General features: G+C 47.9%; 2 protein-coding genes across 5 annotated transcripts; both read left to right on the forward strand.

Annotated features, from left to right (window-relative positions):
- LOC118517179 (GIGYF family protein CG11148-like) lies at window positions 1–25773 on the forward strand. 4 transcript variants are annotated; one of them, XM_036063087.1, is made up of 9 exons: window positions 1–339; window positions 1395–1675; window positions 15059–16026; window positions 16096–16251; window positions 16340–19145; window positions 19231–21759; window positions 21847–21921; window positions 21986–22140; window positions 23627–25773. In XM_036063087.1, exons 3-9 carry the CDS (start codon window positions 15394–15396, stop codon window positions 23750–23752), a joined length of 6480 nt encoding a protein of 2159 aa, XP_035918980.1. In that variant the 5' UTR covers window positions 1–339; window positions 1395–1675; window positions 15059–15393; the 3' UTR covers window positions 23753–25773. The 4 variants fall into 4 exon arrangements, with proteins under 4 accessions (XP_035918980.1, XP_035918977.1, XP_035918979.1 ...); XM_036063084.1 differs by having other exon boundaries at window positions 15065–16026; XM_036063086.1 differs by lacking the exon at window positions 1395–1675.
- LOC118517181 (organic cation transporter protein-like) lies at window positions 5831–11941 on the forward strand. Its single transcript, XM_036063093.1, has one exon. It carries the CDS (start codon window positions 8415–8417, stop codon window positions 10203–10205), a length of 1791 nt encoding a protein of 596 aa, XP_035918986.1. The 5' UTR covers window positions 5831–8414; the 3' UTR covers window positions 10206–11941.
- Window positions 25774–26518: the final 745 nt, after the last annotated feature.

Below are 26518 nucleotides of genomic sequence, written 5' to 3' on the forward strand. Positions count from 1 at the left end.
GTTGTCGGAATCGGCGGCGATTTTTCTGCTCTCGTAATAAACGCGTATAATTCAACCTTCTTTCTGCGAGCAACACGGAATTTTCAAGCAATAAAGCACGAAAACAAGTGCCATTCGGTGACGGCATCCGACTGATACGGAACGCAATCCGGATTTCCCCGCGTTTGCACGGGAAGTAGTACGCCAGTACGGCATCCCGCATCGTGCGGTTTACGGCAGGGATCAAATAGCGACGGCGGAAATATCACTGGCTGGGGGGCTGCTGTGCAAAACACGACGGGGCTACAGGAATTTACGAAAACGTAGTTCCGGTTCCAGTAGCTGCTCCGTAGTTACTGGGTGAGTACAACGATTATGTGTGTGTAGAGTAATTGATTGCTTTGGGATGGATTAATATTGAAAGTCAAAAGAAAATATCTTCACCACACACGTCTATTCCTCGATTTGAGCTGTCTACACGAAGGTAACACGCAAAAAGAGTTGTAGGATTCTGTCCAAGTGTGTGTGTGTGCGCTCCTTTTTGGTAATGTGAAACACCCGGCTACCTAATCTTTTGCGAGCTGTTGTAAAGCCGGGAGTTCACGAAGCGTAAACAGGAAAATTTACGCTTAGTTTGGACGGGAAAGGTACACAAATTATGTAAAAAAAAACCGTAAACTTTTGAAGGCCTTTAGATTTTCAAGCAGGAAAAAAGCAAAACAAGTCAGGCACCTAAGAACGATTCATTTTAAAGATCACTACTATTCCTTTGAAATTGATGTTTCAAGTTTCGTTTTATGTAGACCCGGTTTCGCGAAGTGTAAACTTTTTTATAGATTTTTATGCCAAATTTTGAGTTTACGCTACCGGGGGGCTCCCAAGGCTAAATAATAGAACGTGGTGCAATCAACTCTCTTATTCGATCGTAAGTGATGCTAGCGAATGCATTGCAACGATCAAGTTTTCCCAAGAACATCGGAAAGGAAAAAGCACACTGAAGAAAGAAAAAAAAAAAACACGCAAAGAAGCAACGGGGAAAAAATTGCTGTCAAAAGCAAACGAAGTGCAGCAGCACCAGCAGCTCAGCATGTGGTTCGAGGAAAACGTCGGTAAAGCAGCGCGTATTCGCTGTAGTGGTGTGAAGTGCGACGAACAGGCAACATCAGCAACCGAGCTGGTACGTAGTGTGCGTAGTAGCGACGTGTGCAGTACACACCATCGGCTGCGCAAGTGTTGGTGAATGTGTTGTGTTTTTCCTGTTGAGCTGCACTGGTGTGCGTTTTCAACGGCGTGTGTGCTTATGTTGTGTGTGAGTGTGTGGTATCGCTATAGCGCTCCGAAAGGGAAAAGTGTGAAGCAGACCGAAGAGCCAGCAAATAGTGAATTCATTCTCTTTCTTCATCCATTCGTGGTAGCCATCATCGTTGTCGTCGTCCGTCGTCCGTCGTTTTGTGTGTCCCATCGTGGTCGCGATTTCGTTTCCCTAGCAAATTCGATTCTCGAAAAGAGTCTGTAATTGCGGAAATCCGTTTTCCGTCGACCGTGGTGTTCAACGTTGTGCTTTTTTAAACAGTGTTACGGCCAAAAACCTCCTCCGTGTCTAGAGACCGAATAGTGGTGCTCCTTGGTTTCTTTGCCCCTATCTCCCCCCTCCCAACGTCGGTGGAACGGGAGAAGATCGGGGCGGTTTTTAAAGGTACGTATGTGCGGACTCGGAGTCGTTTTCGGAAGGGTGCTGTTTTAGCGAGTTGAAATGATGGTGCAACGAAAACGAAGGCCCCAACGCAACATTTGCTTTAGACTACTACGGTTCAGGAAGACGACGTATACTACGTTGCAATTTCGGCAGCAATAATGCAGCCAGCAGAAGAAAACGTAACGTCGTGGGTGTGTGTGTATGTGTGTTGGAGTCTGGCCTGTCACAATGTTGTTAAAGTATGCTCAAGAATCACAGAAAGATGCGTGCGACGTATCCGGAAGTCTCAAGATCCATCGACGGCAGCCGAGACGAAGTTAAGACGAAGTGTGTGATGATTGTATGCTTTCCGATCGGAAAAAGAAACCCATGTTGGTTGTGTGCTGCTGTCCCCTAAGTGTAGCAGCTCTCCCAACACCAACACCAGCATTCTATCATGATGGGGTCTTGGCAAATGCGTTTCTGCTAGTATCGTTGGCTGCCACGTTCAGATTGAGTAAGCATTCCCGTGTGCAGGAAAATGTACTCTCGCCCATTAGTTCCGAAAGCATAGAATGTGGCCCAGAAGAGTGCAAAAACCAGTGGCCGTTTTCATTTCATTCCGCTCGCTAAACACATAACCTCAGATATTCTGTCACCCGACGATTGCGTTCGTAGTTTCTTTTCCTTTCTTTTTCTCCCTCTCCCCCTTCTCATCATTGTTTCTTTCTTCTGTCATTTTAGGTGAGTCAAACGTCAAACTTACCGTCGTGCAGTTACGAAAGTTGTGTTTGCGGTGTTTTTTTTGCTACTCAGAAGAACACACATTCGTCGTTGGAAGAACGTAATGTCCATGGATACGGACTATCGGTTGCCTATGCATTACCTAGAACATGATTTATTGGCTTAAGGGGCACAATGGCTTCCACATGTTTCTCGAATGAAGGAATTTTGGTGCAAGCAAACGTTCACGCGGACGTGGATGAAACTTGACAGAGTAGTGTGACGTCACAGCGAATTGTGATTGGAATCTGTGTGTGATGAAGATCGTAGGACATGTGTAATGCATTAATGCTCGAATGCACGCTCTAAAATGGATGCACATGTATGTGCCACTAACGTCCTTAACATCGGTTGGTTCCCATATGCTCCGGGCCAACAACGCCCGTTGGGGTATGAAGAGACGGCATCGTACACATCCGTCGTTTGCGCTTCATTTGGCTGTGTTTTCCACCACTGGCGGCGTTCTATTTTTAACCAACGCCCGTGTCGTATCGTGAAGCTGCCCCAGATGGCAGAGAATGTAGTATAAAAGAATCTAGAATCGAATGTGATGGTAGGAAGCGGTCAACGTTTAGCCGCGCAAAAGGGACCCCGATGTATAGAGGGAGTGCGTTATGATATTGTGCGGAACGGAAGTTGGGAAACAACGGTTATGAATTTCGTTGCCTTAAGAATCCATGCACAATCGTGTGTAGTGCTGTAGCGTTCTATGATCGTGATTGATCACTTTGCTGAAATCCGGATAGAATACCAATAGCTTATCCGGACAGGTGTTACGAACCAATGTAGGAATGATTTTTACTATTTCAAGATCCTTGAATACTAGTTGTTGCACGCCCTGGAACATGTACAATGGATCAAGTGACAATGAATCGGTAGCATAAAATTTTAGTTTTTGCCAATATTTGCCAAAGCAATAGATTTGTGATTTGTAACAATTGATGAATAATCAATTGTGAAAAAGTGATGTGAGAATAGCAGAGCAGATGATAGCGATTGAAAATAATTATTTTGTAAGCAGAAATGTTATTGCCCGTCGTCGCTACCCAAGTTTGATGGGGCCAGCTGATTCAAGCAACTCAATCTGACGTTATAAACGCACCTGATACGCGGTGAACGTGTGTGCGTGTGCAGCGCTAAACGTCTTTCAAACGGCATGGCCAATCACTCGCGTATAGATTCCGCGACCAAAAGCAAAACCCCGACCGTGACAGCTCCAATGTACAATATTTGTCGAATATTGTTGTGAGTTTATGTAGTTTTACTAGGGTAAATATTGTTAGTGCCATTGGCTATTGTGTAAGTATAGGTGCACTTGCATGCAGTTATTGTGTAAATCTATAATTCGTTGTGTTGTGCAGCAACGCATAGAGTAAAGCGCTCTTTCGGGGCCAGCTCTTTGCAATGTTTACATTGTCGTTTTTAGTGGAAAAATCAAATTCTCGATAACTACTATAGCGAGTTTGTTGATAGCGTTGTGGTGCAGTTTGAGGACAAAACGGAAGGCCGTGTTTCCACGTGGTATTTTGGCGTAAAATCGATACCCAATGGTTGGTGATGGTATCGTATCGGCACGGGGTACGACACGCACTGATTTACGCACTTGATTTCCGGCATCCGGAAGTAAAATTAATATGAGTGTATGTGTGGGAAGCTAATGTTATTTTTTGGTTATTATTTATTTATATTTTAAGTATTACGACTAAGCGTCGTTAAGTAACTTGTTTGTTAATGTAAATAGGGGGAAAAATCAAAATTATATTTGATTCATCTTTTCCTGATGATAAAAATCAATTTTCAGTTAGTCCAGAATGCTGTGCCTTACGTGTACTTATGCAAAGTGTGATGATATATATAATTTAAGATTGATGATTCAATCTGATGCATTATTAAATGCTTAAGCAACTGAGTAACTTAACGGTACAGAATGAGGCAGATCTTATTTACCAAGTTTCCTGTTTGAATAAGCTTGATCATTCCGTATGCGTAGATAGGGACATTATATGAGGTAACACGATATCTTCAATAAGGCCAGGCCGTCATTTGTGAATAAAAAAATGTATCTTTCATACTGCACCAAGGTGCTAAATAGATCACAAAACTATCTCAGTGCCATGCATGTATGCCTTCCATCGGAGCGTTTAGATTCGTAGGCAGAAATGGGAGGTTTAAACTTATGAACGTAAGGCAACTGTCAGGCATCTTTTGGTTTTGAATTTTCCGTGTTTGAAACGGCCGAGGATTGCTGTATCTATTGACTGCATATAGCTTAAGAAGACAAGCTTTCGAAAACTTAGCTTGTATCAGTAAAATGTTATTTAAACTTCAAAAATGATGTTTGAAGCACTTAATGCAGAACGCAAATAAGCAGATAAATGATTGGAACGAGATGCTATTTAAATATATGGGCCAATGATAAGGACACATGTGAAGGTTTCGTTTCAGCCGATAACTAACTTACAGTTCGTTTACCTAATGCATATGCAACTGTGCTGTGTGTTGCGTTTTCACCATAAGGGATGCAATGTTGCGTTTAGTGTTGCCTTTCTGCCAAGTGTTAGCCCTGATAACAGATTCGTGTCACTCTGTGAGCGCTGTTCAGCACAGGGATAAGAATAATTTGAAGAACAAACAATCATATCAAGCAATTGCCGTATGTTTCTATGTTTAAAGAAAAATAAGACAAAGGCGCTAGGTTCCGTGTATGGGCTAAATCGGGCTCTTGAAGGTAAGGGCATAAAGGCGAACGCTATCAAAAAGAGAGAGAGAAAGCGAAAGAACCCTCTCTTTCATGTAGGGTTCTTCGGTCAAACTTGGGCGATGAACGATTTTATTGTAAGTTTGGCTAACAATTTAAATTGAAACTCTACGGTAAGAGTTAGCAAACAGCTACCATTTGTTTGAAGTATTGCATTAAAAAAGGGTAAAAGACTCGAGAAGGCCCCCTCCTAGAATTTTTTGTGTGCAGCACTGTGGCCTGTCATTTTTATTGCACAGCGGGATTTTTGTATGGTCATAACTCCTTTTCTATAAACATTGTGCATTGTTCCCTAATACTGTTACTGGACAGCGAGTAGAGCATGATAATGTACATTGTAAGAAGTGATTTGAAATGTTGATATTCTTATTTTTCCTCCTTTTCTGAATATATATGCCCGTTAACAAGTATCCATCGAACCAATGTTCCGTCACAGTCCGGGAACACCGTGTTTGTTGTAAGCCTGATTGGTCAATACTAGCGTGACCAAAAATTATTACGTAGCTCCTGTAAGCCAATATAAATGGTTAGGATAGAGGGAGGGGGATTTAATCGAATAATAAGCAATATTTCATTCGACTTCATTCAACCATTTATGACCACACTGAAAGCACACTGTGAAGCTTTCGCAACGTGTACTGCGGATTGCATACATTCAGCCATAATTCCTACAGTGCCTAACAAATGTTGTCAGGGGGGCCTTCTCGAGACTTTTACCTAAAAAAGATATTGACTTGAACGACTTTTTACACAATGATCCTGGTGATCGTGCAGCTATTATAATACGGACGAATAACTGCAACCGTTTTGAATTTTGCTACATCTTCTCACTTCGAGAGAAAACATCTTAACAATGATATGTTCTGGCCACAAAACAAGTACAGTGTGACCGAAAATTGTAACAGAAATTGATGCAGAACTCCGATACTTTCAGTAAATAAATCATTGGATTTATTGGACAAGACAATGATTTACACAACTACTCTCCTAGTGACAATCGCTCAAAATAAGATGCCGATGGCAATTGGGAATATTTTTTTTAAACAATAGTAACTAATCTTATCACACTAGTTACTATTATTAACAATACGGCGTCTGTCCGTCATACTAAAAATATAAATTAATAAAAATAAGTTACTATTATTAAATTAGTAACACAGTAACTAATCTTATCGTTCCTTAGTCAAGCTGGAGGATACAATAGTATGATCGATAATGTCTAGAAAGAACAAAATCATTGCAAACATAGCTAAAGGCCCAACAAACTATTAAAGGAGGACCGTTAAGCTATCGGAAATAGTTTTATATTCATCGCAAACTAATTGGTTTGCCAATATATTTTAATATTATTTTATATACAATCAAATTGTGTTGATGAACTCCTTGCGTTTTTTTTTCGGTGCAAAGTGCAATCTTTCACTGTTGTTGTAGCTGCAACTGTCACATTGTCGGCAAATCTCATCGTTAGAGTGCAATCAGTATCCACGTGGAACATAGGATTGTTGTTCCCTGATGTGTTTAGAGCTATTGGGAGAGAATCTATGTTAGCGGTAGGAAGCGAATCGATTGCGCAAATACTCTTGCCGCTGTTGTATGTCTCTCTGTCTCTGTGTCCGTGTGATCCCTTCGCGTGTTGGGAGTATTTGAAGTATCGGCAAACATTTCCGACCCGTGTGAGAAATTCATCCACTCACATGCCTTTAAGCAACAGAAAATCTCGTTTTTAATGCCAACCGCTTTCATTAGGCGGGCAAACACTGCAGCAAGACGGAAGTAGACATAGCGCGAAAGAATAATGGCTTCTTCCTCATGTCTTTCGCATGGTCTCTCTTGTACGCGGGACCATTATGCATCGAGCATTAAAGAAAATCAACCCCCTACGGGCACGTGCACGTGTATTGGTGCGCGCTTTTTCACAGCCGGATGATGGTCCGCCGAGCAACAGCCGGCCGTACGCACGGGGCGAAACCCGCGAAGGTAGCGAGATATTCGTTGACGTTGCGGCCACCCTTACGAAATTCTACACGCCTGTCTGCCTGTGTGTGTGCGTAGCAGTCGTGGCCGCTTCGGATTCTCTCATTTACTCTCGGGTTCGTCAATCGTACGCTCTCGATAGCGCGAGCCAAAGACAGCAGATGTAGCGGAGGGCCCAGGGCTAGTCGCGAGTTTTCCGACTCATTTCAGTACCACGCGGCGAAACTACAGGCAGACAGAAGCAGCGCTCCGTCCCTGGACATTCACGAATAGAGGGGTTGAGGTTTCTACAAGGCGGTTAGGCAGTTAGTTTTGCCCTGGCTGCGCCATAGAACCTATAGTTTTGATCGGGGATGTCGAATTTCAAGCCTTCAGTCATCAGTATCAGTGTTCAATTCGAGATAAGGAACTAACTATGCAGTGCTACGGTGCAGTGTTACCTCCTCACGACATTTGTGTGAACGTCAAGAACGCGATTCGACAGAAATAGAGGAACACCCCATCGGACTGCCGAGGAGTCGTCATCCTACGTCATTCACAGTGGTGTGCGCACGAGACACGGCGCCCAAGACACGTTTTCTGCCAGATTCGCGTGGTGTGTATACGGTTATCAACAGAAACCGCTAAAAGCCTCTCAAACGCCGGTGATTTCGTCTAGTTTGGAAGAGTCAAAAAGAAGACACCGGTCCCGATAGATACGATAGAGAGAAGGAGGGCCCCATTAGCGTCTGATACATTAGTGATCCACTGCACGAACTCCGAAAGCTTCTTCGGGACCGTACGGCGTAAAGCGAAGAACTGAAGAGAAGGCACCAACTTTCACACGATTTCGCGAAAATCGTAGTGGCGTGATCTGTATGGAATGGTGGCATCGAACAGACGACACGCCTGAATGCATTTTCCTGACAGATGAGACGCTGACCACCATATGCCTTTTCGCTGCTCTCTCGAACGAAGAAGAAAATCACCCCATGTGCGTGTAGACCGGAAAAGCCTTGTCAGAGACGTTGTCAGACTCGTCGTGCATCTGCGCAGAAACGGCTACCACACCGGGGTTAGCCGTATAGAGAAAAACCGGAAAAACGTACCCATAAAACGTGCTTCTGGTGTGGGATAAGAGTGTTAGCATAGCAAGAGAGGTGCAGAGCGGCGAAGAAATCGGGGGACCGACGCCAAATTTTGACATTCCCGGTTTTGACGATCAGAAACAACACCCGGCGCGGCGGCGACTGCGAGTAGGCAAAAATGGCCTACGATGACATTTTGCAGTACCTCGGCGGATTCGGCCGATATCAGCGGCGTATCTACGTGTTGCTATGTCTGCCGGCCATCTCCTGCGCATTCCACAAGTTGGCGGGCGTGTTTCTGCTTGCCGCACCGGACTACCGGTGCCGGTTGCCGTACGAGCTGGAGAACGCTACCTACCCGCTACCGACCGAGCGGCTCTCGCTGGCCTATCCGATCGACACGCTCACGGGCAGGTACTCGACGTGCAGCTATCTCGATGCGAACTTTACCGAGGACTATTGGGCCGGTGGAACGCCGGCGGCCGGTGTGCGCGCCTGCCATCGGTGGGTGTACGATCGCAGCAAGTTCGAAAGCAGCACCGTCACGGAATGGGACATGGTGTGCGATCGGAGCTGGCTGCGGGCATCGGCCGACTCGCTGTTCATGGTGGGTGTGATGCTGGGCAGCATCGGGTTCGGCTATCTCTCGGACAAGTACGGCCGGAAGCCCATCTTCTTCGCCTCCCTGGTGCTGCAGGTAATCTTTGGCGTGCTGGCCGGCATTGCGCCCGAGTTTTTCACCTACACGCTAGCCCGCATGGTGGTGGGCGCAACCACGTCCGGCGTGTTCTTGGTAGCGTATGTGATCGCGATGGAGATGGTGGGCCCCAGCGATCGTTTGTATGCCGGCGTCGTGTGCATGATGTTCTTCTCCGTCGGGTACATGCTGACGGCCGGTTTCGCGTACTTCATCCACGACTGGCGTATGCTTCAGATCGCGCTCACCGTACCCGGCGTACTGTTCCTGTGCTACTGGCTGTTCATCCCGGAATCGGCCCGCTGGCTACTGTCGAACGGACGTCCGGCGGAAGCGATTACGCTGATCGAGCGGGTTGCACGCTGCAACAAGGTTACGGTACCGCCGGAGGCGCTCGAAAAGCTGCGCGAAGAGGATAAAGCCCAACAGCAGGAGGACACGAACGAGCCGAAACCTTCGCTGCTCGACATCTTCAAGCATCCCAACCTGCGCCGGAAAGCGATGCTTATCTTTTTCGACTGGTTCGTCAACAGTCTCACGTACTATGGGCTGTCCTGGAACACGAACAACCTCGGCGGCAACCCGCTGCTTAACTTTGTCATCAGCGGTGCGGTGGAAATTCCGGCCTACTCGTTCCTGCTGCTCACGCTCAACCGCTGGGGACGGCGTACGATCCTGTGCGGCTGTATGATCTTCGCCGGCACGATGCTCTTGACGACGATGATCGTGCCTGCCTCGCAGCAGTGGTTAATCGTGGTGCTGGCGATGCTCGGGAAGATGGCGATTACCTCGAGCTACGGTACGGTGTACGTTTTCTCGGCCGAACAGTTCCCGACGGTCATCCGCAATGTTGCGCTCGGAGCGTCGTCCACCAGTGCCCGTGTCGGTGGCATCCTGGCACCGTACTTCAATCTGCTCGGTGACTACTGGCAACCGTTGCCGCTGCTCATCTTCGGTGCGCTCGCATTCGTGGGCGGTGTGCTGTCACTGTTGCTGCCGGAAACGCACAACCAAAAGCTGCCGGAAACGATAGCGGATGGGGAAAACTTTGGCAAGCGGAAAACGGTACCGGGCGGAGATGGTGCTGGAGCTGGTGGTGGTGGTGGTGGTAGCATCGTCGGTGGTGGTGCTACTGATCGTGACGTCGAGCGTACGGCGGAAGAGCTGCAAGTGCTTAGAAAACCGGAACCCGTAATGGAAAGCGGCGAAGAAGATATTGCTACCGGTGCTTTGAAGGAAGGAGCGGCCGAAGATGCCAAGAAAAAGTATTGAAAACACTCGTAGCAAGAAAATTGGTAGAGGAGGTTTTATATACAACTCTGATAGTATAGTAATGGACAAAATCATCTTAAGAAGCTTAATAATCGCATTAAATTGAATTGGGAAGAGAGAGAGAAACCGACCATATAAAAGCGCTTACATGTAACACAGGATAAAAGTATGCTAATAATATGATAAAAAGTGAACGACAGGAATATGCCCTTATCAACGAACAAAGACTTCGCAGCGGTGCATAGAGGAGGGCACGTTAAGGCATAAGAGCAATGGAGCTTAAACATGAAAAAAGATGATGCACAGCTTGTGACAGAGCTGACCTGGCCTGACAGAGACCTGGCGAAGCGAATCCTGTAGAGGTTGAATTCTCAGGAAAACTTCATGCCAACGCTTCATCATCTCACAATCGTACTTATTATCTTCTCTACCCTTATTTAGCGGTGATCTTCGTGCGGAGCATACACACACAGCAGGAGGGACTTCATACATTCCACCACCACACCAGGTGTACGTGGTGTGTTTTGCATCCTTTTCTTTAATCGTTCATAATTCATAATTAGGCTGAGGAGAGCAAGATGTCAGTAATAACTCCTTTTTCGGGAGACAGAGGGAGTAGCGGAAGATGGAGGAACGAACGGAGGGCGATCTTTGTTTGCTGGTCGTGTCCAATCACGCGTGAGAACTGGCGGGAGGTATTAAATTGAAGATTTTCTTTCTGATGTGGCATCCTCTTTTTCGGGCATGTTAAACCGATTTACATTTTTATGCCAAACTGACGTTAACAGCCACGTGTACTTATACGCAGAAACTATTGAAGGACAAGCAGCATATTTCGGTCCCGAGAGGTGAATGTTTTTTGTAGACAACCGTTTGTAAGGTTTCAGCAGCCCAAAATAGGGACTCCAGTTGTAGTGCTCTACTGGCTCTTTAATGTGTGTCAAATCCCTTACGTTCTAGCATCGTTAATGTAATTAAGTTAAGTCCTAACCGCCAAGTGGATTAGTGCAACTGAACAGAGTCAAACATCTCCAATGAGAAGCTTCTATAAGGACAGGATTACTTATCACCCTTCCCTTGCTTATGATTGCTTGCAAGGTTGCGCTGCCCTTTATTTAAAGTCATCTAACCGATAGTGGGGGCAGCTACTCGGCCCCGCACCCCGAGGGATCACGCACATGAACGAACAGTTTACAATGCCAAAGCGAGATCATCCTCCTATAGTCGATCATCGATTTGTTTTCTCTATATTCTAAACAACATTGGGTGAGATAGAAGCAAAGTTTTTCCTTTTTGGGCAACAGACAATTCTTTTGTAGTTGGTTTATTATAGTGCCCCAGATGTCTTTTTTTCTAGTACGCGCCACTGAAAATCACTGTCGTCGAATAGGCTCTCCTCCGGCACAATAAACGGGGAAACCCGATTACATATGAATGGAGAGCAGCAGTGCATTCAAATATGTGGTGCTGTACACACTTGGGATGTGAGAAAAAAACACTCCCGTAATCATGTGGCCCATATATAACACACATGTTTGCTTCGGCTTAACGCTTGGCTGATCGGGTTTTTTTTGGTGAAAAGAGGAGAGACATTTTTTTCACGTGACTCTTTAGACGCGCCATCTGTGTGCCGTTGACATAATTCGAGAAAACTATTTTTGTACACGTCTGCGACTGATGGATGTGTGTGTGTGCGGATTTGTAACACCTTTATGGTGCTGCTAACAAATTTTGAATAATGTTCAACTCGACATTTGCTAAGGCCCGAATCGGGATCACCATTAAAAAAGGTCATCGGTGTTAACTGATCAAGCTAATTCAATCTGACCTTCCTTATTCTTCCTTGGCACTACCAATCTCGAGAGGCCTCGGCCTGCCATTTTCTGGCTTTCTGTGACTTGTGATTTACCCGTCAGCAAAGTGGTCACAGCCTTGCGTACGGCGAGGCGCGGTCTGGATGGGATTTAAACCCCGGTCCTGCCGCGTGAAGACTGACGCCGTTATTGCCTCGGCCACCGGACCGCCCCTACTCAATTCAATCAGATCAACTACTTAAATACTTAGTTAGAAGTAGACTCAACTACCTCAAACAGTCTGATACTTCTAAAGTAGAAAGCCTCAACTCTCCCAACCTGTCCTTCATCCCTATTCCTGCACCATCGCACCATCCTACCAAGAGATCCAAGTTGGCCCAAAGACTCTTTAATATTGCAACAGCAACAACAACTCGTTCAGCCGATGAAATAAGAGAAACCCCGTGACAAATGCACCTCTTTCTTAGCGGAAGATCATGTGCGTTAATTGCTGAAGGGGGGGTTTACATTACAAAAGATTCTTTGTTTCAAATAAGCGAAGACTGCTCACTGTGCCGGCACTTCCTGGATGCTTGCAATGATTGACATACAAAAGGGGGGAGGGTTAGTACTATTCGACTCAAAGGGAAAGTAGTATAAGAAACTCTATACATTGAAAGCTGATAATACATTCCATAAATTTACAAAAACAAACCATACTTTAAGCTAAGGTTAGCTAGAGATAGCTGCGGATGCACGGAACGGATCGCCCTCAAACTTGGGAAAGATGATGAGAAATCGTTTGTATGCAAACAAAATTGCTCACAAGTAGCAGCTTTATCGCAACATCATTGCTCGCGGGTGGTGTATTGTTTCCTTTTTGTGTGCTGCAGCCTGCTGTGGGACTACTCAATCATTCGATAAGGCAGTGAAACTTCATTACTTGATGCCGTATCAGACGTTGGCAACAAATGCCGGTGGGTAGAGCCACAACAGAAGAGAACCAGCTGTGAAACGATATCAAACACTTCACCCAGTACTATGTAACGTGGCTAAATCGTTCAGTAAGTTCTACGAGTATAGTATGAGAGAGGTACTACATATAAAGGCTTAGTTTGTATTGTAATTTTGAGTTCATTATTACCTAGTTAGGAAATAGTCATCGATGTGTAAGTTTTAGAATGTAGGACGGAAAATGAAGGGAAGAGGCATTTTGTGTTTAATTGTACACGTATAACCTTACTTTTAAAACATGACACAGGTTTTCCGGATGAACAAGCTGTGTTTAAGCCTTGATTGGACTGGACTCTGTTAATCGACCCTTTCCAGGTAGAACTGGACTCTGTTGCACTTACTTTCGGCATCATTAAAAATAGAGTGGGGATCTCTTCAGAAATTTCTGGTACTCCAGCAATCTTCTTCTTCCTTGGAACTACAAGTTCCAGAGGTCTCGACCTGCCACATTTCTGGCTTTCTGTGACTTAATTTAACCTGTAGCAAAGTAGTCACCGCTCTTCTGCATACGGGGGGAGGCGGTCTGGATGGGATTTGAACCCTGGTTCGGCCGTGTGAAGACTGGCGACGATGTCGCATCGGCCACCAGAGGATCACCTCAATACCAAGAAATGGACTTAAAGATTCTACTTCAGCTCGAAAGGTCTCAGGAATGGCCCAATCCAGAATCCAGTTTTATCTGAGAATATGGTCTACATCATACTGACTAGAGTATTTTCTTCTTCCTTGGCACTACAATCTCGAATGGTCTTGGCCTAACCATTTCTGCCGTACTGTGATTGATTTTACGGTAAAAGACTCGAGAAGGCCCCCTCCTAGAATCTTTTGTGTGCAGCACTGTGGCCTGTCATTTTTATTGCACAGTGGGATTTTTGTATGGTCATAACTCGTTTGATATAAACATTGTGCATTGTTACCCCCATACTGTTACTGGACAGCGAGTAGAGCATGAATAATGAGCAATATTTCATTCGACTTAATTCAATCATTTTTGACCACACTGAAAACACACTGTGAAGCTTTCGCAACGTGAGGAGCGGATTGCATACATTCAGGCGTAAATCCTACAGTGGCTAACAAATTTTGTCAGGGAGGGATCTTTTACCGATTTTATTCTGATGGTATTTGAACTCTGGTGCTTGCCAAGACTGGCGCCGCTTTCGCTCTGGCCCCTATGGAGTAGAGCATTGAATTCAGAAAAGGCTCAAAAATTGCTTGTTCAAAACGCAAACCTCCCTAAGTTTTGCAGTAATGCACACAACACCTATGTTCACCAACAAATCCATGTGCAAAAGAAACATGTCGCCTAGGAACTTGTAACACAGTACGACCAATCAAAACTGGATGCATGTTTATAGACCAACAACGAAATGGGTTTTCATGTGTGTTCATTAAAATTGTATACTTACAAATAAAAATACATAAACTCATTGCCTCTAACTTAAACCGTGTGAAAAAGACGTGTAACCGAAACGTGGCTTTTTTTGTCGTCGTAAGTGTCTCTGAACCCCTCAATATATCAACGTCCCCGATTTTATTGCTGAAGTGTAACCCCCCGCGCAGAATGGGTGGAGTAGTGCGCACAGGCCGATGTGCGTTGAATGTGTGCTGCGCTTTTCTATTAGGACAGAGCGCCACCGATCACGCGATCGAGTATGTTAATGTTTACAATTGCATTCAATTGATTGGTTTGCCGGTCGACTGTGTGGTGGAATCGGTCGTGGTAATTTATGTCGAGTTGAAGTCTGGCTATTAGGTTCTGATGATGATGTGGAGGGGGGGCCACACACACACACACTTACTCCCTTTTCTTTCGATTTCGTAATTATTGGGTTGAAGAAATGGGATCAATGGTGGATTGGCTGGCTGGCGGCGGCTTGGTTGACCGTTCTGGAGTTCTAGAGCTATTCTATCGGGGAACAAAATTTTAATAGAGTTTAATTAAATGAACCTACATTGCTGTACTTATATTTATTGTATGTTTTCTCTCTCTCTTTCTCTCTCTCTCTCTCTCTTTTCTCTCCTATGCATGAATCCTTTTGATAGCTACAGTTGGCGCGGACCGCAATCAAAAATTAACCAGTAAAGGAACAGCTCCCGTTACCGCTACGGAAATTGCCATCTTCCCCTCCCTCTCTCTCTCTCGCTCGCTGTCTCTGACACCGGAATCCGGAAGTGATTTAAAGGAGCGTATTCCTGTCTGACGGGAAAAGTCTTGCCTGCTGCTGTTGAACCATCAATCAAGAAGCTAGCAACCGTGTGGGGTTGTGCGGTCATAAACTACACGCTCACTCAGCCCAGCTAAACAAGCCGCTCTTCGGTGTTCCAGCCGGGGTTTGTTCTCCGCCGTGTGTGTATCGTCGGTGTGTCCGCGCGCAAGGATGGGTGACGCAATCAACTTTGGGCCCGCCTGGTTACGCAAGGTATCGTCCGATAGTAACACCGCTAGTAACCATCACAGTACGAACAGTAGTGCCAGCAGCAGTCACCACACCAGCAGCAGCCATACGATGCTGAACAGCAATAGCGGTGGCGGCGGCGGTGGCAGCACCACCATCGTCAACAATGCTGGCGGTGGTGGCGGCGTCGGATTGCATCACCAGCATCATCACCAGTCGCCGTCGTCGCACTCTTCTGCGTACCACTCGCTGCATAGTCTGTCGCAGAGCGGCAGTGGTAGTAGCGTCGCCGGTGGTGGCAACGGTGGTACGGGCGGTGGCGGCCTTTCCAATAGTTCGTTTGCCGGTGGCAGCGTGCTTGCTAACAATGGTGGAACCGGGCCGGGGACTGCCAACAGCGCCACCGCCACCACCACCACTGCTACCGCGATTCGGTACCCGTTGGCCGAGTTTCGGTACGGGCGCGAGGAGATGCTGGCCCTGTTCGACGGGCGAACGGTTAAAGCGCCGGAAATATTGGTGCAATATAAGCGTCTGTTTGTGGAAAAACCGCAACCACCGCTTGCGCTGACGCCCTGCCCCGAGGAAGAGCTGATCGTCGAACCGGAATCACGGGTAAGAAGCAGTGTGGATTGTTTGATGATTGTCTAGAATACAGATTTTCTGTTTTATTTTGTCCCGTAGCGCCCTTGGCCCTCGAGAAGTGTTTCGCTCGGTATTCCTGGCCGTGGCGCACGCGGTGGATCAGTCGATCGCGGCCGTGGACGTGGTCGAGGTCTGTACACCAGCTACCAACGGTCGTCCTCTTTCTACGAAGATGAATCCAGGGGCGTAGGAAGGGTAAGTGGGGCGATCCGTTTTTGTTGTTGTTGTATTTTTAAAAGAACCCTCAAGCTAACCAAGGTTTTTCTGTGTTCCCTTCACCCAGGGCGAACGACCGTGGCTGGAGCGTAATGGAACCGGTGGCATTGGAGGCGACATCGAGTGGAATAACTCATCGTCCAGTCCCCGGAAGGAGTACGGAACGCGCGTGATTCGAACCGGCGGCAGCACGATGGAAAGCTGGCGTCGTTCCCGCACGGACGAGGAGAGTGTCGGTGGGGTGATCAGCAACGGGGGGGTCGGTGATTGGCGATCGGGTGGTGGCGCGCCGGGCAGTATTACGGGTCTGGTGCGCGAAAAGTGGACCAGATCGACGAGCTGGCGCGACGAGGACAGCGGCGCCGCCCATCACGGGCTTGACCGTGGACTGAACAGCGGTGGTGGAGGCGACCGGATGATTCCACCGTACAAATCGCGCCTTTCGTCTGGCAGTGGGCTCGGTAGCGGTGGCGTCGTCGGCGGTATTGGTGATTTGAGTTCCGGCGGCCACTCGATGGGAGGTCCGGGCGGTATGCGTCGCCCGAACTGGGACACCGACGAGCTGCCCGAGTGGGCAACCGAGAACCCGTCCGACTTTGGGGGCAGCTTCGATGCGACCGGCGCATTTCATGATTCCGATAATGATGGCGAGAGTGGTGGCAACGTTGCTAACCGATACGGCGGCGACGCTAGTAATGAGACGAACGGCGGTACCAAGACAACTAATCATGCGAAGGATGATGATCGATTGAAAGACATGCGACGCCGTGCGGAGGACGGGGAAGCAATCGAATCGCGTAGGGGCGGATCGGATGAGGCGTTGGGCAGAAATAGAAGCGAGGGAGCTGCGGTGGCCTCCGGCAAGGGAAGGGGGGAAACGCCGGGAAAAGGTATGAATCATGTTGGTGGTGGTGGTGGCGGCAGTGGTAGCAGCCGAGCCGAGGAAGAGTCCCTAGCTGATAGAAACGAACCGAACGATGACGAGAATCTGCCGTCGACGGGGGCGATCGATTCGTCGCAACAGCAGAAGCAGCAACGAATCAAACGACAGGCCGGAGGGGGCAAAGACGGTGGAAACCAGGTGTCGGGTGTTGTGCCTTCCGAATCGACGGTAGCTCCGAGCGAACCCGCGCCAAACGCGCAATCGAATTCGACGAAAGGAATATCTTCCTCCCGGGAGTCGATCGAATCGTCCGTTTCCTCCACGGTCAGCGGAACGGCAGCCGGTAATGCTGCTGCCGCGACCGCATCCGACGGTGGGGATGGTCGACAAAATTCTCCGTCGTGGCAAAAGGGCAACGAAGTGTCAGCCTCCTCCAAAAACACTCCGGACCACCAGCACCGGGTGCCGTCAGCGCCGGGTGAACGACGCGAGACTGGCAATGAAATCATCGATCCCAACGACGGTGCAAAACACCACCATCCTGCTCAGCACGAGAAGCGGAATGAACCGAAAAAGTCGCCCTCAAGCACGAGTGTCGATCGAATGCAGGAAGTGGCCGACGATATGGTCGCTCAACTAATTATGGATGATGAGTTTCTCGCGACGGACGGCGATCCGTCGGTGATTTCTTCCATCGCTGCCAGCGGCACCGGTGGATTGGTAGGCAAATCACCGGTCTTTGGCATGTCTGCGGCCGGTGGTGGTGGTCCATCTGGCCCAGCAGCAACGTCGATGACCTCCGCCGGAGGGCTGCCAATGAACATGGTGCTGCCGAAAGCGCTGCAACCGATGCAGCAGCTGTTCGGCAACGGCAACATGTCGCGCGTCAATCCGCTGCTGCTTTCCGATCCGGTGGCGGCTAATCGGGCCGCGATGGCAGCAGCGGCTGCGGCTGCTGCCGCTGGCGTGAATCCTATGGCGCAGCTGCACCATCTAATGGGACCGCCGCGCGGCATGGACATCTGGTACTACTGTGACCCGCAGGGCAAGGTGCAGGGACCGTTTCAGGCCGCGGAAATGACCGAATGGTATCGGGCCGGGTACTTTGACGAGTCGCTATCGGTGCGGCGAGAATGCGACGAGGTGTACAACACGCTCGGCACGCTGGTTGCGCTTTGCGGTGGTATGCCGTTCCTTAACTCGTCCGTCATACAACCGTTCAAAGCGCCTGCGAACGGTGCGAAACATTCGCCGCAGCAACAGCAGCAACAGCAGCTGCAGCAGCAAACACCACAGCCCAACGCGTCGGCGTCGCAGGGTGGTCAGCAGAAGCAGCAGATTGCTCCCGGCGCCAATGGAAACACCGTGATGCCTTCACCGAACCAACAGCAGCAGCAACAACCGGCCGGTCAGCAAGGACCGGGCCAGCAGAGCGGCCAAGCATCTGCTGGTGGAGCAAGCGGTGGTGGTGGTGGGCCAAACGTCGTGCCCAGCATCCATTTGTTGCGCCAGCAAAGTATAGTGCTGCAGAAGCTGCAAAACTTGGAAGGCTGGAACCTGCTCTCACCCGAGCAGCAAAACATGATCATTACGCAGCAAATGAACCAGCTGCTAAGCTCGGAGGCAGCCACACGCCTCGGGATGATATCGCCCTCAGCGGGGTCAAGTAGCGCCGGTGGAACGAACCAGCATCATCAGCAGCAGCAGCAGCAGCAGGCCGGTGCTGGCATTTTCAGTGGTGGAGGATCAGCAGCCGGTGGTATGCCATCCGGGCCCGATGCGCTGGTAAACTTGAAGCTCCGGGAAATGCAGCAGCAGCAGCAGCAGGGACAACCGCAGCAGCAACAACCACCGCCGGCACACGTTATGATGGAGCAGCTGCAAAAATCGGTACCCGGCAACCAGCACAGCAATGCGTTCTTGAAGCTGCACTTGCCAGAATTTAATCAGGTGTCTCAAGCACCAGCTGCCGGTGTGCGGCCAATGTTAGGTAAGTGACCGATTAGCGGTGGAGCAAGGGGGAAACGGCTGGCGTAAGCATTAACTTTGCATTTGTCTGTATCATTTTTTTGCAGGTAACATGAACGTTGATCCGACGACTGCAGCGGCTGTGGCTGCGGCTGCCTCGAGTCAGTTGATGCACGGCATTGGGTTTAACCATCAGGCGGCGGGACAAAACATTGGTCCGCTAGGGCCGAACAATCTTCTACTGAACCGCGGTGGATTGCTGGGGGCAGGCGGTCCTGCTCAGCAACAACCACTGCCGCAACAACCGCATCCAGCGGCGGGCAAACCGGGCGGAGAAGATCCCATACAGTCACTGTTCATGCAATTGTCATTGCACAAAAATCAGCAAGCGTCCCAGCAGCAGCAGCTGCCAAATCATCAGCCAGCGCCAAAATCGGACATGATGGGTGCACCGGCCGGCTGGATGCAAACGGGACAACCGCAAGGCGCGAACGCTGGTACGGCCACCGCCGGTGGGCTGGCTGGGTTAGTGCCGCGTGGTCCGATGGTTGGTGCGGCTTCCGGCTGGGGCGATCTGCCACCTCCCACGAGTGCCTCGTTTGCGTCCATAATGCAGCAGCAGCAACAACAGCAGCAACCTCACATGGCACTCGCCGGCCATCATCCGCTGCTGCTGGGTGGCAGTGGACCAATGAATGATGGATCCAATGAACCACAGGCACCGTCGGTTGTTTCGCTCTTCAAGCACCACCAGCAAGCGGAGAAGCAGCAGCAAATCGAGAAAGAACAGCAGCAACAGCAGCAGCAACAACAGCTGTTGCAACAGCAACAGCTGCAACAACAAATGCACCAAGAGAATGTGCTAGCGCAGCAAAAGCAGCAACAACTGCAGCAACAATCACAACATGTGCAGGAGAATGTACAGCAGCAGCATCAACATATGCAGCAAATGCAACAACAACAGCAAATGCAACAATTGCAGCAGCAGCAGCAGCAAGAGCAGCAACCACTGCAATTACAACAACCAACACAGCAGCAGCAGCAACAGCAGCAGCAGCAGCAGCAACAAATTCAGCAACAGCAAGTGCAGCAGCAGCAGCAGCAGCAACAACAGCAGCAACAAAATCAGCAAAAGCAAGTGAAAGAGAATCAAAAAAAGGAGAGCAGCACTGCCATAGAATTGCCGCAGCAACAGTCCGGCAATGCTAAAAAGCAAACCAACAAGCAGCAGCCCCCGCAGCAGCAGCAGCAGCAAGTGAACAATCATGCTGACGGTGCGGAGGACAAAACTGGCACCAGCCAACAGCAGCAGCAGCAGCAGCAGCAAGGTCAAAAGGCGGCGAAAAAGCAGCAGAAGAACAGTCAGGCAGGGACGGGCGGCAGTAGCAACAGTAGCAACGGTCAGGCTACTACGATCACCAGCGAGGAGGAGAGTGAGTTTATCATCGTGAAGAAAGAGATGGAGGAGAAGAAGCGCCAGAAGGAGCTGAAGAAGCAGCAGCAGGAGGAGCAGAAGCGGAAGCTGGCCGAGGAGAAAAAGGTGCTCGAGGAGCTCGAAGCACAGAAGCGGGCCAAGCTGCTAGAGTCCCAGCGCCGCGAGGCGATGAAAATTCAGGAGCAGCAGCAGCAACAGCAGCAGCAACGCTCCGTCCCGAAGGCAGTGCCGGCACCGTGGTCCGCCGCGATGGCTGAGATTGCCAACAGCAAGCTCAGCCTGACGGAGATCCAGAAAACGGAGCGGGCGCTGCTGGCACGCCGCGAGCACAGCCTGCGGGAGCAGCAGGAGCAGCAGCAGTTGCTCGAGATGCAGTCGCAGCTGCTCGATGGTAGGCTGAAGTGGAATGCGCAGAACCTGCTGCCGGCCAAGGTGAAACCGTTGGCCGAGATACAGGCGGAGGAGGCGGCGGCGGCCGAGCGCGCTCGCGAGAAGCATGCAAACGCGTCCGGTTTGACGGTGGCAGCGATTGCGGCGCAGGGCACGGTCAAGGGCGGAGGCGCCAAGAAGGAGGACAGTTTGGCCAGCCTGCTGGGCGGTGGTGGGTCTGGCAGTGCTGCCGGTTCGGCTGTGTGGCAGGTGCGCGGTGGCGGCAGCAGCAGCAGCAGCACCAGCAACATGCTGTACTTCAAGTCGACTAAAGCGTGGGATGGCGATACGAGCGGCATCCTCGGTGGGGGAAGTGCCGGGCTGAGCAATAGCGTTAGCTCCGGAGGCTTCTGGGAGGAACCGACGCAGCCCAGTGTTGTGACTGCTGCTTCAATTGTCGCTGCCGCCGGTAAAGCTAGCGCCGCCGGTGCCCGAAAGCAGTCGTCCGGTGTGACCGCATCGTCCGGAGGCAAACAGCAGCAGCAGCAGCAGCAGCAGCTTCTGAGCAAGAGTAAAACGATGGGCAGCATTTCCACGAGCTCATCCTCGACTGTGACCGCCGCCAAGCAACAGAAGCAGCAGCAGGGCGCAACGAAAGGAGGTAGCGCATCAAACGCCGCCGGTGGTAAATCGGCCGGCAAAAATGGCAATGCGACTGGCAACAATGATCGAAAGGACGAACGGAAGCATCCGAACGAGCAGCAGCAGCCGACCAATGAATTTACCGACTGGTGTACTCGCGCCCTCAGCTCATTAAACAGCAACGTCGACAGTAAGTGTGGCCTTTTCCCGCCCCGAGGATAAACCTTGCTTGCGCCACAAGCTCTCACCATCACTGCTTTGCTCAATCTCGTTTCAGTTCCAACATTTGTCGGATTTCTACAGGACATCGAATCACCGTTCGAGGTGAAGGATTACATCCGCTTATACTTAGGTAAGCAAACGCGCAAGGGCTTCCGATTGTGGTGGAAAACGGTTCTAACTGTGTTTTTGTTTAGGTGAAAACAAAGAGTGTTCGGAATTTGCGAAGCAGTTCCTCGAAAGACGCTCGAAGTACAAAAATCAGCAGCGCCAAAAGAATGCCCACATCGACGATATGTGCAAACCGGCACCGGCTATAAACCCATCGTCTAATGATTTCCAAGAAACCAAGGTAAGCGAGCGGCGGGGCTGCTGCCATTAAATTAACCCATCAAAAGTCATTTGCGCAACATCAAAAAGGACCCACTATTCGGGGTGGTGCATTATTTGCAGGGTATTACACGGCTCCATTCGAAATGTCGTGAGCAAATTTTTGTTTTTGTGAAGGACTTATGGAAAAAGCTACAAGATGCGAGATGCCAAAAAGATTTCGCCAAAAAGGGGGGTCCATCAAAAAGATTTCGCCTCCTTGAGCTCTGAAATCTCCGAAAGATTTCGCTTCTCTCTAGCCCTCTCTGTCACTTTCCATGCGTTGCCATAGTAGTTTTCTGTTGAAGAGAGAAAGAGATAGCATGAACGCGGCTAGATGAACCAAGATGATTTTGATGGAAAAAATTCGCGCGCCCCTTTTAAGAGAAATCTTTTTGGCATATCGCATCATGTAGCCTGGCTTTTCGACCTCCACCCTAGCAAGAGTCTAGCTTAAGCTGACGTTTGTCCAGAAACTAGTGATGGGAATAACCACTCAGTAGCGTGAATTAAATCAGAGTGAATGAGTTATAATGGTGAGTTACATCTTATACTCACTCTTTAAGAGTTTATTCTTGAATAATAACTTAACTCTCCGTGCCGACTAACCACTCACTCACTGCGTTTTTACTCACTCATGAGTTAAATAACTCATTGGTGATTTAGCTCTCCGTGCCGACTATCCACTCACTCACCTTGTTTTAACTCACTCACCTCGTTTTCACTCACTCACCTCGTTTCTACTCACTAGAGAGTTAAATATCGTATTGGCATATCGCGAGTTCATTCCGATGCTCACTAACATTTTTGTTTTGCTTCATTAACATTTTGCGATGCATTAACAAGGTTTTGCCCAAAGATCGCTTCGATATCATATAACAACTGACGACCAGTATAGTTGAAAATTTGAGTGCGGTCGTACACACAAGCGAAAGTTCTACATGTCCCTTTTAAAATATTTTTTTATGAACACTCTATCCTTACGGCTCGTTACCTTATTGTATTTTCTTAAATCATCGTGTGATCGTGACCAATGCGATATGCCAATACGATATTTAACTCTCTAGTGAGTAAAAACAAGGTAGGTGAGTGGTTAGTCGGCACGGAGAGTTAAATCACCAATGAGTTATTTAACTCATGAGTGAGTTAAAACGCAGTGAGTAAGTGGTTATTCGGCACGAAGAGTTAAATCAAAGGTGAGTTGAAATAACTCTTCGTGATGATTTAAATCATCTAATTCATTGCTAAGATTTAAGTCATTCACTCATTCTGATTCAGTTTGCACATCACGTTTCTGGCAGAAACGGTGACATATTCTAGTTCTGCCTGCCAATAATCCACTTCATCCTGACTTCGTTCCGCAAAAAACCCTTGCATTGAGCCGTAAAACACTGGCAATTTTCATGCAAAGCGTTGAGCAAGATGGGCAAGATAATAATGGTGCTTCCTTTATTCTTCTTTGTTTGCAGGGTAAAAATAAGAAGGTGAAAAAAAACAAGATGATGAAACTCGATAGCCGAATTTTGGGCTTCTCCGTTACGGCTGCGCCGGATCGACTGAACGTTGGCGAACGAGACTATGGCGATAATGTGTAAAGGATCATCTCGATACAGTGTGAGCCAGAGAGAGAGAGAGAGAGAGAGAGAGTGATAACAAGAACAACAAAAAAACATCAAACAATATACAACATGCGTGTGTGTATAAACGAACGTGTGTGTGTGTGTGTGTGCGCGAAAGAGACAAAAAGCAAGCAGAAACGGCGGCGGGCGAACCACCACCACCTCCCCCCCTCCCCGAATCCCCCAAAAGTAAATGTGAGCAGGTGTGGTTATGTTTTCCCATTTCCGATTGGGTTTTTTTTTTTATTTTTAATAATGTCTGCAAAAACGTGTAAGAAAATTTGATTCTTTCCACGGTCGAAATTGTATTAGGCAAAAAAAGAAGGATGCAGCATGATGGATCCCGCAGCCTATGGGATCGTACGCGTGTATGTATATCGGGGTGAAATAGGCAGGCAGGACTCTATTTAGCTCCTTTGCTAAATGTGTTTACCCATTTACCGTGGGTGCCCGTTTATTTTTTGGATAGTTATAATATGTTATAATCAACAAAGAATGCATACATACTTCGTATACGGCTCCCCCCACCCCTTACACTGCTAAGTGCGAATAGGTTGGACTAACTGTAACTACCACCGCTCGACGGGAGGTTGGCGAAATAGTTGGATAATACACCCGGGGTCTCTGGGTTTTAAACCATGATTTAAACCCATACTTTCCGATATTAGGTGGTGGAAAACGGAGTGAAGACTTATTCAGCAAATGCGGTGGGTGAAATTCGCGCGATCAAACCCTGCATCAATTCTGTTGCCCGTTTCTTTGATGATATATGTAAATCATGATAAAGCAATCGTGCACAAATTTTGCTTTATTACGATGATACATTAACGTCTGTTTTTTTGTTGTAAAAATTTGTTTAAATGTTTGTTTTTTTTTTTGTATAAAAATTATTACCATGATTGTTACAATTTGTTCTACAAAGCTCTGCGAAACGAATTGAAATGTGTAACGATTCCGTGACTTCAATAGTGTTTGTTGTCGGAAAACAATCGGAAGGACGAACTTAAAGGCAGCTTACAGTTGGTTTTGTTTTATAATTTGGATAGTTTCGGTTAGATGCTTTCGCACGGTTCGGATTATGATATTCTCGTGTTGTTTTTTTCTTCTCAACAACGCATTTTTCTCTACAGGCTCTGCCCCAAACCTGACTGCCTTCTCGCTTGCGAACTATTCGCTCGTGCTGTTGTGTGTACCATTTTCAACCGTCGTGTTATTGTTGTTGTTGCTACCGAAAATGGTTTAACAGAAGTGTGTGTGCGGAAAGATTGCAGCGAAACAATCCAATTTATAAAAAAAAATACGGGAATGCGTTTTGAAGTGGTCGTTTGCGCCGCCACGCGCTTGCGTTCTGTTTGAGCTTAATTTAGCGCGCCTTGTAAAGGCCATCTTTATTGTTAAAACTGACAGCTAAATGAAGCAAAAAAGCTACTTATAAAGAAAGTATTGTTTAAAAAATACATACATACACACACACCACATACTCATACACTGCCACCTGTCTCTGCGCATCTGTTTAAATTGCGTATCGTCCTTAGTCTCGCTCATCAAATAGCGCCAACGGATACTTATAGTTGAGGAGAGAGAGAGCAGGGGAGAGTGATCCCTTAGTGTGAGGGAGGAAGCTGCAAGGATGATTGTGTAGTAAGGAGAGAACACACAAATACAGTGCTTCCACCACCAACCATCGTGTAAAGCGAGGAGCTGCTTGCGAGCTGTTGGGAGAAACGCAGGCAGAATTTTTTTAAATTCGGCAAACCCTCCTTATTAGAAAGAGCAATGATAATGGAATTGTAATGATTTGCAACCATGTTGACACACAGCAACGGAGGAAACAGATTGAAGGAGGAGAAGCGATAAAAATCGTTTGCGTGCGTGTGATTTACATCTGATGTTATTAAAGCGAAATAAAGCGACAGAAAGCTACACCCTTAGCACACGGGGGAGAGGATAATGCGGGAACACATCCTAGTGACTGAGCTATCTATTACTTCAAACAAGAGTGTGTCCGGAATGGGTTTTATTCCTACAATATTTTCTTTTCCATTTACTTCTTTAGTCTGTTGCTTGCCTTGTGATCATCCTCGCTCCAATGCTCTCACTGCGAACACCTTAAGGATGCTTGCTTTGCGCGAAATGGGTCGTTGCCTGAGTTTGTTCTCCTTATTGTCGTCTATCATCCGCGTTGGGTAGTTGACTTTTTCCTTATGCTGTTGCTGTTGCACCGCACCACCCACTCTGCGCGCGAGGTTGAAGTAGTTTGTAGGTTCGTTTATGTTCGTTTAATTTCTCCATTTGTATGTACATTTTCCTTGCTACGAAATAAAAAACAAAAATCATGTAAAAGGAGCAAGCAAAACCACCGGTGGTTAAGTATTTTAAATTACGAGCTTCCATCAGAAGTTCCGCGTCAGCGCTTCGAAAAGTGGGGACTTACAATACACGCTCTAATAAGTCACTTTGTGGCTCATTGCTACAAACAAGGAGAAACCCTGTGAATAATGTATTATTGGTGGTGTTAGTTTGAGCGAGAAGGCAGTTTTTTGGGACATTTTATCATAAAATTCGCAATCAATCAGTTCATTATCTTCAAACGCTCGATCAATGGCGAAAGTTTCGAGGAAGAATCAAGATCCACACGACATCAAAGATCATTATCATGTACGGCAATAAACTACTGTGAGAAGAGTTACTCGTCTTAAGAAGAAACGTAAGCTAAAAGCTGGCTACAGAATTAATACTTCA

Source organism: Anopheles stephensi, unplaced genomic scaffold (genome assembly GCF_013141755.1).
Source record: "Anopheles stephensi strain Indian unplaced genomic scaffold, UCI_ANSTEP_V1.0 ucontig6, whole genome shotgun sequence".
Lineage (NCBI taxonomy): Eukaryota > Metazoa > Arthropoda > Insecta > Diptera > Culicidae > Anopheles > Anopheles stephensi.